This window comes from Monopterus albus, unplaced genomic scaffold, assembly GCF_001952655.1.
Source record: "Monopterus albus unplaced genomic scaffold, M_albus_1.0 scaffold121.1, whole genome shotgun sequence".
NCBI classification, from domain to species: domain Eukaryota; kingdom Metazoa; phylum Chordata; class Actinopteri; order Synbranchiformes; family Synbranchidae; genus Monopterus; species Monopterus albus.
Genome location: NW_018128001.1, coordinates 1,767,201 through 1,778,532, shown reverse-complemented (window position 1 = coordinate 1,778,532; position 11,332 = coordinate 1,767,201). Strand labels below are relative to the sequence as shown.

General features: G+C 44.7%; 1 protein-coding gene across 1 annotated transcript in view; it reads left to right on the top strand.

The window, feature by feature from the left end:
* LOC109966929 (E3 ubiquitin-protein ligase RNF182) overlaps nt 1-9,904 on the top strand; it is a 16,999-nt gene extending 7,095 nt beyond the window's left edge. The window contains exons 2-7 of the mRNA XM_020612177.1: nt 4,714-4,802; nt 4,938-5,091; nt 8,912-8,979; nt 9,226-9,337; nt 9,424-9,677; nt 9,767-9,904. Of these exons, the coding sequence (XP_020467833.1) occupies nt 4,758-4,802; nt 4,938-5,091; nt 8,912-8,979; nt 9,226-9,337; nt 9,424-9,677; nt 9,767-9,904 (771 nt within the window). The 5' untranslated portion in view covers nt 4,714-4,757. The remainder of the gene's footprint in view (nt 1-4,713; nt 4,803-4,937; nt 5,092-8,911; nt 8,980-9,225; nt 9,338-9,423; nt 9,678-9,766) is intronic.
* Nucleotides 9,905-11,332: the final 1,428 nt, after the last annotated feature.

Sequence of the window (11,332 nt, the reverse complement as noted above, 5' to 3'; positions counted from 1 at the left end):
CAAATGATAAAAACTGGTTTTAACCACGGATCTGATCTGCTTATCAAAATTAAAATCACTGTCAAAAATGACTCCAAGGTTCCTCACAGCGCCAGTGCATGCAGGTGCTAGGGCACCTAAACTAGGTACCACAACAGCGGAGTCGGGGCTGAACACGATGTATTCTGTCTTGTCCTCATTTAAGTGCAGAAAATTCAGAGTTTTATGTCACGTATACAATTTTGCAGTGGGATAAGTGCACCACTGTCCATGGGGGAGGAAGCAGGCTTTAATTGCACCACATATTTTTTAAGTTGAGGCAGAAAGATTAATCGCTCTGATGAACACTTAACCCACGACAGTATGACTGAAAGATAACCCTCAGTGCAATACCTGTAAATATACATTGTACAGGCTCGTACAGGTCTCTATTTTTAAGTACTCTATCTTTGTTCCTATTTATCTCAATTCACAATTACTGTTCCATTGTCTGTCTATATTGTTTACTGCCTGTTTATACTGCTTATTTTGTTATATTACACAGCCTTATGCTGGTTTACTGTTTACTTGCCCCTTGCGTGGGGATATGTACATGCACATTGCGAGCCGATGTACCTGAGTCAAATTCCTCATGTGTCCTACACACCTGGCCAATAAAGCAGATTCTGATTCTGAACATTCTCAAGAATCCCTTCCCTCCCTGGTCGCTATCTCTCTGAGCTGCTGCCCTTGGGCAGACATTACAGGACAATACAATCATGAATAAATAGACTCAAAAACAGTTTTTATCCAAGCACCATAGTTGCACTAAATGCCATCAAGGCCTGAATTTCTAGATGTGCAATAAGACAAACCAGTCTTGAATGTTCTGTGAATGTGGATTTGTGTTTTACTTTTTCATTTTAGTATTTTTTTTATATATAGTTCTTGCACAAACAGGGATTGGATTCAATTTCGTTGTCCTCTTACAATGACAATAAAGATATCTGATTTGATTTGAATGAATGAAGAACGAGTAACCGGTGTCATCACGTGTAAATATCTGGCTCAGTCTTGTGGCCAGATGGCTGTGTAGTAGCATGTCCGAGGCTGTGCTTACCAGATGTCGGAGTGGCTGCAGTGCCTATACTGCTTTTTCATTTGTGTAGTGGGACCCATCCTATGACATCAGAGTGGGAGTGAGTGATGTGTAGGCCTGTTAGAGATGGCTCCTCCAAGCAGGGACAGATGCAGAGGCTTGGGGGTTCCAGCTAATCCCAGTCCAGTCCCAGACCCGGTCCCCCTGAGCTCTATTCAGAGCCAGTTTTTCACTGAGATGTTGCTGGTTTTCAGAGGCGGTTGATGGACGCAGCATCAAGCAGCGTTTCTGAAAAGTTAGGTTGTAAATATGAGAACAGAATAAATATTCTAAGGAGTGGAAAGTAAGTCCAGAAAAACACAAATTTATATAGAAACACTGTGTAGTTTCTACTTTGGTCTTATGGGCCAGTATCATGCTGCTTCTTCTCTTTTCACCTGTAGTTATTTCGGTTCTTTTTGTTTATTGTGTCATGTCTTCAATGTGACCCGCAGCAATGACTCGGTTCAGTCTGGAAACACCAACTGAACTTGTCACTGCTGTGTCTTTATCATCACAAAAATTCTGTCTCCAACGATCTGGTCAGGTGTTCATTCAAGCTGTCATCGATGGAGGGAAACTCACAGGTAACAAAAGAGTCAGACTCGGGGTGCGTGACCACATCAAACACTGTTAAGTCCATTCAGTGCAGAGTTGTGTGACGGAAGAGTCCTGTAATGTGGGGGGGTTATGGTGCTGAGTAGGTCTGTATCAATACGTTTTCTACATATTGTATCAGAAAATCACTACATTTCCTGCTACTGGGACCCATTGTAGCTGGGACGTCAGACATTTGCCTACCTTTGTGAATAATAAAGGTCCGTCCTGGTCCAAATGTTTCAGAAACTCTCAGCAACATTTCAGAAACATTACAGAGGTGTTTTAGAAATGTTACATGTTAAAGAACATTTACAGAAACATACCAAAACATTCATGAGACATTTCACACTGAAGAAATTGTTCAAGAAACATTTCAGTAACACTTCAGGAACACTTACAGAAAGAGGTCTCCAGTTATTAAACATAGAAAGATGTGATCAGATTTCTGCAGGTTGTTTGTACATCGAATAACAAAAAAAAAAAAATCTACATTAACATCTCCTAGCAACCTACACAGATTTAAAGTGAATAAAATTTTCAATAATATTTAACATCTTTCAGATATTTTTACTGCTGACAGTGACAGATATCAAATAAAATCACAATCACACTGGTCAAACTGTTTTATTGATGAGTTTCTGTTCAGTGGATCAGCTGATCAGACAACATGTGATCATATCTGACTCGCCAATGTGAGTTTCAGGCACAGGTAAAACTGTTGCCATAGCAACATCAGCAGCCCCTCCTCCATTACATAACAGCTGCAGTCTATAAATACACCCAGCAGAGTGTGTTACTGTGTGTTTCTCCGGTTGTGAGGACACAATTGTAGTTCAGTTCAATTCAGTTTTATTTGTATAGCACCACTTCACAGGAGATACTGTAAGGTCTAGATCTTACTGTATCATAATTCATCAGAATCAGTTTTATTGGCCAGGTGTGATGGACACACGGGGAATTTGACTCAGGTACATCGGCTCTCAATGTGCAAAACAGTAAATCAGCATAAGGCTGTGTAATATAACAAAATAGCAGTATTAACATCAACAACCAGTGCAAACAATGCAGAAAAGGCAGTATAAACAGACAGTAAACAATGCAGACAACAAGGAATGTTCATTGAAATGAGATAAATAGGGATAAAAACAGAGTACTTAAAACTAGAGACCTCTATGACTCTGTATAATCTGTACAATGTATATATACGGGTATTGCACTGAGGGTTATTGTCCAGTCATACTGTCATTGGTTAAGTGTTCATCAGAGCGACAGCCTGGGGGAAGAAACTGTCCCTGTGCCTGGTTGTCTTAGTGCACAGTGACCTGTAACGCCGTCCAGAGGGGAGGAGTTCAAACAGGTTGTGTCCGGGGTGTGAGGGGTCAGCAGTGATCCTCTCCACCCTCCTCTTGACCCATGAGGTGTACAGGTCCTCCATGGAGGGCAGGCTCACACCAATGACCTTTTCTACAGTCCTGACTGTTCGCTGAAGTCTGTCCTTGTCCTGTTTGGTTGCTGAGCCAAACCAGACAGTGATGGAGGTGCAGAGAACAGACTGGATGATTCCTCTGTAGAACTGTATCAGCAGCTCCTGGGGGAGGTCGAACTTCCTGAGCTGGCGCAGGAAGTACATCCTCTACTGTGCCTTCTTGATGATGGTCCTGATGTTGTATGTCCACTTCAATTAATGAAGATTAATCAAAAAATCAAAAACTGCAGCCTTACACATGAATCATTAGACTGAAACAATGAAACATGGAAGTCAAATACACCAATAAATCACAGCATTAAAATCAGAATTACAAACTAAACCAGGAACAAACTGTAAATATGTAACTGACTGATCTGTCTCACTCTTTGTGACTGTCGAGACTAATCAGCTGATCAGGACTCAGGTAGATTGTCTCAGGAAGGGAAAAAAATCAACCAATCAGAAAGAACAACAGCTCCAGAGTTTTCTATCACAGAAAGGCTTCAGTGCAGCACCTAAGCATTTTTGCCAATTGCTTTATGAATGTAAAAAACATATTAGAATTAAAGTAAAAATAACATTAGGTTACTGTATATGCACTAAAATGGAGAGATGAGTTGATCTCAAACTGCAATGTAAGCTGGCAAAAGGAATGACCTGTCAATTACCACCCAGTGTTTGGACAAACATTTATGCGATTGGTGCGTGACAGCATAACCTAACACTTGTGGGGTGTGCAGCATTCCCCGCTACCTGTCCTCCCTGACAGTTTTTTCTCAGTTCCTGCCATGTAGCGGAAGAACCAGCCATGCAGGTCTGCATCTTGGCAGTTATATGCCACTTTTCCACCACCTGGTACCGGCTCAACTCAACTCTACTCGCTTTCAGTACTGGGTGCTTTGTTTTCCACTGCAGATGGTCCGCTCTCAGTATAGCTGGTTGTCATAGTGACACAACATTGCACTGCCGTGATGGCAGAGTAATAATAGAGGACATCAAAGGTATGCTGTTGTTGATTGTCATATGTGGCTGTTTTTAGGTAGTACAGTAACTACAGTAAAGTAGCAATTAGCGTTAAATAACATTGCTTTTAAGAATGGTGTGTTCTTTGTTCCAGGATGTCTTGCACATTGATGATGCAATTTCTCTGACCAGTGGCTAGTCTGCAATGTTTACAGGTCTCCGTTTGGTGTATCGCCTCTGCTTGCTTGGAACCTTGACGGAGGTGATACCAAAAATAGTACCAGGTACTAGGAACTATACCCAACATTTGACTGATGGAAACACAAAGCTGAGTTGAGTCAAGCTGGTACCAGGCGGTGGAAAAAAAGCTGTTTAGCAGCCATGTAGTGTGAGTTGGCTTGCCTGCCTACTTGTGCAAATTAGTTAGTCCACAGATATTTTCATTACCCCCCTCCAACCAAGTCAGCGCCTAAGTCATCTGAAAATCTGGGGTTAAACCCTGTGTTCAGGTAAAATCAGTAGATTTTACGCTGTGGGTCTTTTTATTTACTGAAGGATAGTTGTTTGTTGTTTGTCTCCCAATTAGGTGACAGCATCGGGTTAAGCCCCTCCCCTGTTTCAGCCATTAGGATGAACCAACTGGAGGCAGAGCCAAGCCATGAGATGGAGGCCAAGGTGAGATTTCCCATCATCCCTCAGTGTTTGTCTGCTGTTGGAACTGATCAAATTGACATTTTATATAAGGTTTAGGCAAACAACAGATACACAGAAGAAGAGATGCATCTGTCGTTAACACATAGCTGTGTTCAGGTGCAGACCTGGGCTCAGTCTCTGGTTTACACTCTGGAGGAACTCGAGTGTAAAATCTGTTATAACCGATACGATACTCGCAGTCGGAAACCAAAACTGCTTGGCTGTCTGCACCGAGTCTGTGCCAAGTGTCTGAAGAAGATGGTTGACATGGGTGAGTTCATATATAAGTTATATATGAGTTCAATAATATGTCTGTCTTTTAAGCTAAGAGCTACTGGAAAAAAATTCGTTGTGCTATGCATAATGACATTAAAGATTCTTGACTCTTCATCTCTCAGGTGAACATGACCGTTACATTGCAGGTACAGGGACTGGGTATCGACTCTTCTGACACACAGCTGTAGATCAGAGACCTGAGGTCTGTACCATGAAGCAAGTCTGACTTAGTCTGGCTGTCCTGGGGTTATCTAGCTTCACTGAGCCTAACATTGGCTGTCCTGGATACCCAGTAAAACACAGCCGGTGATCAACTGGCTCTGTTCGGTCTAGCTTTTCCTGTTGATCTACGAGTGTGTTCATGTGAAAGAGGCAACGTTGTTAATTAGAAGCAACATTGTCAGAACCATGAATGAAGTACTGAATATGAGATGGAGTGGTGATACCTGCGAAGAAACTCATGTATAGCCAGAAGGCTGTAGACTCCGTCAGTTTGTTAGAAACTGCTTTAAATCAGAGTGACCCATGGAAAGCCTGAAACAGCAAAGCAGTTTGACTGGTGTGGTAACTTCTAGTCTGGAAGGAACCACTAGACAGCTTTGTGTCTGAAAAGGTAGCTTTTATTGAATGGCTGGGTGGGGTATGTACAGACAGGGGCACCACCATCATGCTCTAGCACAGGAAAGGGAAAACCATACTTACTGAGGGAACACAGCATTTATAGACCTAGACCTCCCCCTGTTGGACAATATGGCATATTCAGAACAATACCATCTGTTAAAACTGTACAGGTGTAGGTTGAGGAAGCTACCCTAGCAGTGCGTGGAGAAGTAATTTACACACAGTAACAACAACCTCGGAGCATGTAGAGGGGTATTAAAACCATAACACACTATAAATGTAGCAGCCCACCAGATCAACCAGGACAGAACACTCCCTTACACCTTGAACCAGTCCTTTGCACAGTTTGAAATGCAGAGCAATAGAGTGTGGGCCCAAATGACTGTGCCCAGGGAGGTCTTGTCTTTATCTTATCTTTCAGCACCATCAGGTGAGCCCCACTCTGAAGAAAATAAACACCTTCAAAGAAGCAGGACCAGACAGGGTATCAGGCCACATGCTGAAGTCATGTGCTCATCAATTAATAGGGGTGCTTACTGACAGCTTCAGCCTCTCACTACAACAGGCTTGTGTCCCCTTCTTGCCTTAAATCTGCCACAGTTGTGTCTATACCAAAGAAGACTAAAGCTGTCTAAATGACTATCGCCCAGTTGCCCTGACTCCAGCTGTTATGAATTGTTTTGACAAGATTATAGCATCCCATATCAGGGACACCATCCCCACAGAGCTGGACAGGCACCAGTTTTCCTATCAAGGAAACAGGTCTACATAGGATGTAATTTCAATTGCACTACAAACAGCCCTGTCTCACCTGTCCAGATACATATGTCTGGATGCTCTTGACAGACTTCAGCTCCACCTTCAATACAATAATGCCCCATAAACTGATACACAAACTGAACCCTGGGACTAACCACCTCACTCTGTTCATATATTATACATTTTTTCCCCTGCAGCCAATAAAATGTCAGAATAGGGAACCACACATCTTCAACTCTCATCCTGAACACAGGCGTGCTGTAGGGTTGTGTGTTCAGTCCAGCCCTCTTTACCCATGATTGCACCCCCATTCATTCCTCCAACACTATAGTGAAGTTTCCAAATGACACCACTATAGTGGGACTTGTTACCAGCAATGAGGAAGCACACCACAGAGAGGAGGTCCAACATCTGGCTGGGTTGTGCTCAGAAAATACCCTGGTCCTGAACACTACCAAGACAAAGGAGATCATTGTGGATTTCAGGACATCCAGGAAGCACGCACACTCCCCAATTTCATATAAATGGTGAAGAGGTCTCTACTGGGCCTTTTTAAGCAGTCCAGAGGTATTCACGCCCTAGGCCAGATCCTCCTCAATATGGACCCCCAGAAAGCAGTAGGCCGGCACCCTCTCCACATGGTCCCTGCTGATATACAGTGGCAAGATGTTGGTTTTCATCCTCCTGAAGTCGACAATGACCTCCTTAGTCTTTGAGGTATTAAGGAGCAGATTGTTCTCTCTGCATCACACTATCAGCCTCTCCACCTCATCCCTGTAGGTAGTCTCATCCCCCCAGAGGTAAGCCCCACCACCGTGGTGTCATCAGCAAATTTTATAATAGTGTTGCTGTGGTGGGTGGGGGTATAGTCGTGGGTATACATGGTGTAGAGCAGGGGGCTCAGCACACAGCCTTGTGGAGAACCAGTGCTGAGGCTCAGGGCCGTGGATGTGTTTGGACCCACTCTCACCCTCTGGCTGCATCCAGACAGGAAGCTCTTAATCCATATGCAGGTGGAATATGGAATTCCCAGGTCCACCAGCTTGTCCACCAGTTTGTAGGGGAGGGTGGTGTTGAATGCGGAGCTATAATCCACAAAGAGCAGCCATGCATAGCTCTCCTCATGCTCCAGGTGGGACAGCACAGCATGGAGAGCTGTGGCAACGGCATCCTCTGTGGATCTATTTGCCCTGTATGCAAATTGGTGTGGGTCAGATGTTGGTGGGAGGAATGACATAATGTGTCCCCGTACAAGTTTCTTAAAACGCTTCATCCCCACTGGAGTGAGTGCAAGTGCCCGGTAGTCATTGAGGCTGGTTATGTGGGGTTTCTTAGGCAGGGGAACTAGGATGGAGGACTTCAGGGAGGGTGAGACAGTGGATTGGGCCAGAGACTGGTTAAAGATCCTGGTGAAGAGTCCAGCCAGCTGGTCAGCACAGTCCTTCAGCACACGTCCGGGGACGCCATCTGGTCCAGCAGCCTTCCTCGGATTTATGGCCCACAGCATGTGCTTCACCTCATGCTTCCCTACTGTGAGGGTGGGGCCGCAGGGTGCAGTTTGGCTGTGTTTGGTTGCTGCACCTCAAAGTGGGCAAAAAAGAGGTTCAGCTCCTCTGCCAGTGAGGTATCACTTTCAGCTGCACCGAGATTATTCCTGTGGTTGGTAAGATGTTGGTAAGATCAGTAGGAATGATCCTTCAGTTTTTCCAGTGATCTGACTGGTCAGTGCTCAGGCAGTTAAAAGGTTTTGATCTGATCCTCTGAAGCCAACCTGCTCCGGAGTAGCAGTGCCTAGCTGTGTATGAGAGAGAGAGGATCCCACCTGCTCCCTCCTCTAAACAGACAGCGACACAGGGAATACACTGGAAAAGCAAAGCAGGATGGTCCACATCAACCTGGGAGGTTACATGGGGCAGGCAAGGTATGGGCTTTACCGCTTGTTAGGCTCCGATAGTGGAAACACGGCTAACGTGAACAGCCTACATGACTGACTGAATACTGCCCCAAAGAGCCCAGATACCATCTCTCAGCGCCACCTGAATTTCAGTCAACTGTGATTTTACATAATCTTGGTGAAGGAATGAATTGTCAAGCTCAGCATGCTTCACATGTCGTGTTAGCTGAGTTTCTGATTCATAGTCACAAGTTGTGGGCTACTGGGAGGATATGCTGCCCACGTTCTGACCACAATCAGGCTGCTGTTCACTATCCTTTTGGACTTCACATGTTATTTTGTTTATTTGCTGCAGTTTTCTGTGACCTCAGGTCAGCGTAATCGGCATGTTTCATGCACCAAATTTAAATGGAACAGAAACTGCTCCCTTCTGGTGCAAATTGGCACCATACTGGTTGAGTTTTGGAGCACGCTGACTGATCATGTCACATGACTCTGACATTATCCTGAGACATGGGACTCTCTTCTCATTGGTTCTCAGGAGAGTCTTCACCCTCTGTCATCAGCTGTCCATTCTGTCGCCATGAGACCTATGTCCCTGATGAAGAGGTGAGAAATTATTCTTCTAACATGTGGTGAGACTCTTTTTTTTCCCTAACAAAGACATGAGTATTTTTTTTACCCAAGTAATTGAGACTTGTGCCCCTTTCTTTTTCCACCCTGATTAGGAGGTGCATCCAGTAAGGAATTGTTTTCTTTTTTGTATAAAACAAGGAGATCACCCCCACCCACATCCAGATGTGAGACTGTGGCAACTTGAAATGAAACTGTTTTCTTCTGCGGTTCCTCCTTCAGGTGTGGTTGATGGAGGATGACAGACACATCCTTGCTGTTCTGTCATGTCAGGACCGAGCCCGGCGAGGAGAAGTTGGGGGGGAAGTGGTACTGAGTCCCACCACTCTGACCGGTAAAATAACTTAACAGGTTTCCATTCCAAATGTGTGCACTTGTATTAGAATCTGTACTGCAGAGTTCATGATGTCCATCTGTCAGCAGCAGGAGGAGGAGGAGGAGGAGGAGGAGGAGGAGGCATGGAAGCATCACACCACTCTTCAGACTGTCTGGTCATCACCATCATGGAGCTCCCTGAGGAGTCTCCGTCCTCAGAGTCACTGAGCATGCTCAATATGGTGGGCCTGTACCGCCCCCCTAGCCTAGACTCGCTGCCCTGCAACCTACCTGCTCAAAAGTGTCACACCTGGACATCACGCAGCTTCCCCCGCTGCCTGCTGGGGGCGCTGTGTCTGGTCAGTACATACACCACCAGTCAGCCCAGTCCATTTGGCCAGGTGTATGTCTGATGTGTTGACAAGTTTGTTGCCGTGTCTGTGTACAGGTGTACTTCAGCTCCCTGCCTCTGGGGATTTATCTACTGATGATTGGTCAGCTGTGGCTGGGTGTGGTACTGGTCAGTCTGGTTCCCTCCACACTGCTGTCCTCTAGGGCTTCTGTCAGTGTCTCTGCCACGAGTTGATGGAGGCACTCGCTGCACGCACCCGCACGCTGCCATGACCATGAAAACACGCTGCCATGTTGACGAAACGCTGCCATGACAACAACAACACACCACGCTGCCAGGACATCCACAACAACAACATGCGGTTTATTAACTAAATTCATCCATAGTCCACTGGGAATTATACAAAAAGACACACACACAGCACGCCAACATTTATGAACAGATCACTGAACAGGAAGTACTGTGGATGTGTACTGTCAGTCAGATATCTGTGTGCTGCTGTCAACAGGAATGATTCAGTTCCAGAATGAATGTGGGCAGTGGACTATCTGCATTTCCCTCTAGATGTCGGCGGCAGAAATCTCAGTGTTCATGTTCTCCCATGGTTTAGCTTCTCTCCTGAGGGTGAACCCAGTGAACAGAGCTTTAATCTGAATGGGACTGAATCAGGCGCTGCAGAGGTCAGGGACAGACACACACCTGTAACCATAGTAACTGTACAGCGCAAAGATGGAGGCAGCTGAAGCCAAAAATGTTTAGAAAATCTAAACATTAAAATGACAAGATAGAAATGAGAAAAAAATGTCAGTTTTTGTGATTAAAGGTAATTTGAATAAAAGACATTTAGATTTTCATGACAAAACTAAATCAGAATCAGGTGCCAAAATAAACATGCTGCCATGATGACGACAGACCATGAGAACTGACATTCATTATTCAGAACCACCAGAATGACAAACAAACAAAAAAACTATACAACATTCCCAGTATGAGCCTAACCCAAACAACAGAACCAGAACAGTGGAACCAGAGGAACTGATCCAAATCAGAACCAGAGCTGAATAAATCCAGAACTCATCTGCTGACCGTGGAGACTCTGACCCCTCTCCATCTGACCCATCCCCCTTTGAATACCAGCAATACATCCTTCCCCTGTAAGGCTTTCACCAATCAGACAGGACCAGGTGATGACATCGTCAGAGAGGAGGTGAAGTCACTATAAAGGTCATTATGTTGTTTCCTGTTGGACGAACTGAGAATAGATTGTTTTACATTCGCAGACAACCTGAACAGGTATCCTGATGTTCAAGGACAGCTATCAGCCAATCAGAGGACAGAGCTACTGCACTATGCAGACTGACAGTAATTAACTGACCACACTGGAAACAAACATGCAACAGTTTAATATATTTAATCACAGTCTGTCACATTTGTCTGTTTATAAAACCCTCCTGCTCTGCCCAGATGCTTCACCTTTTAGATTCATCTGTAGGTCAAGGCTGTTAGTCTAACTTAGCGCAAAGACTGGAAGCAGGGGGAAACTGTTAGCATCGCTCCATAAGAGGAGAAATAATAATCTATGTCAAGAGCACAAGCAAGCTACAACAGGACATGTTCATTACATCCAGACATCTGAAAACCAGCTACGTGCTCTGTGAATGT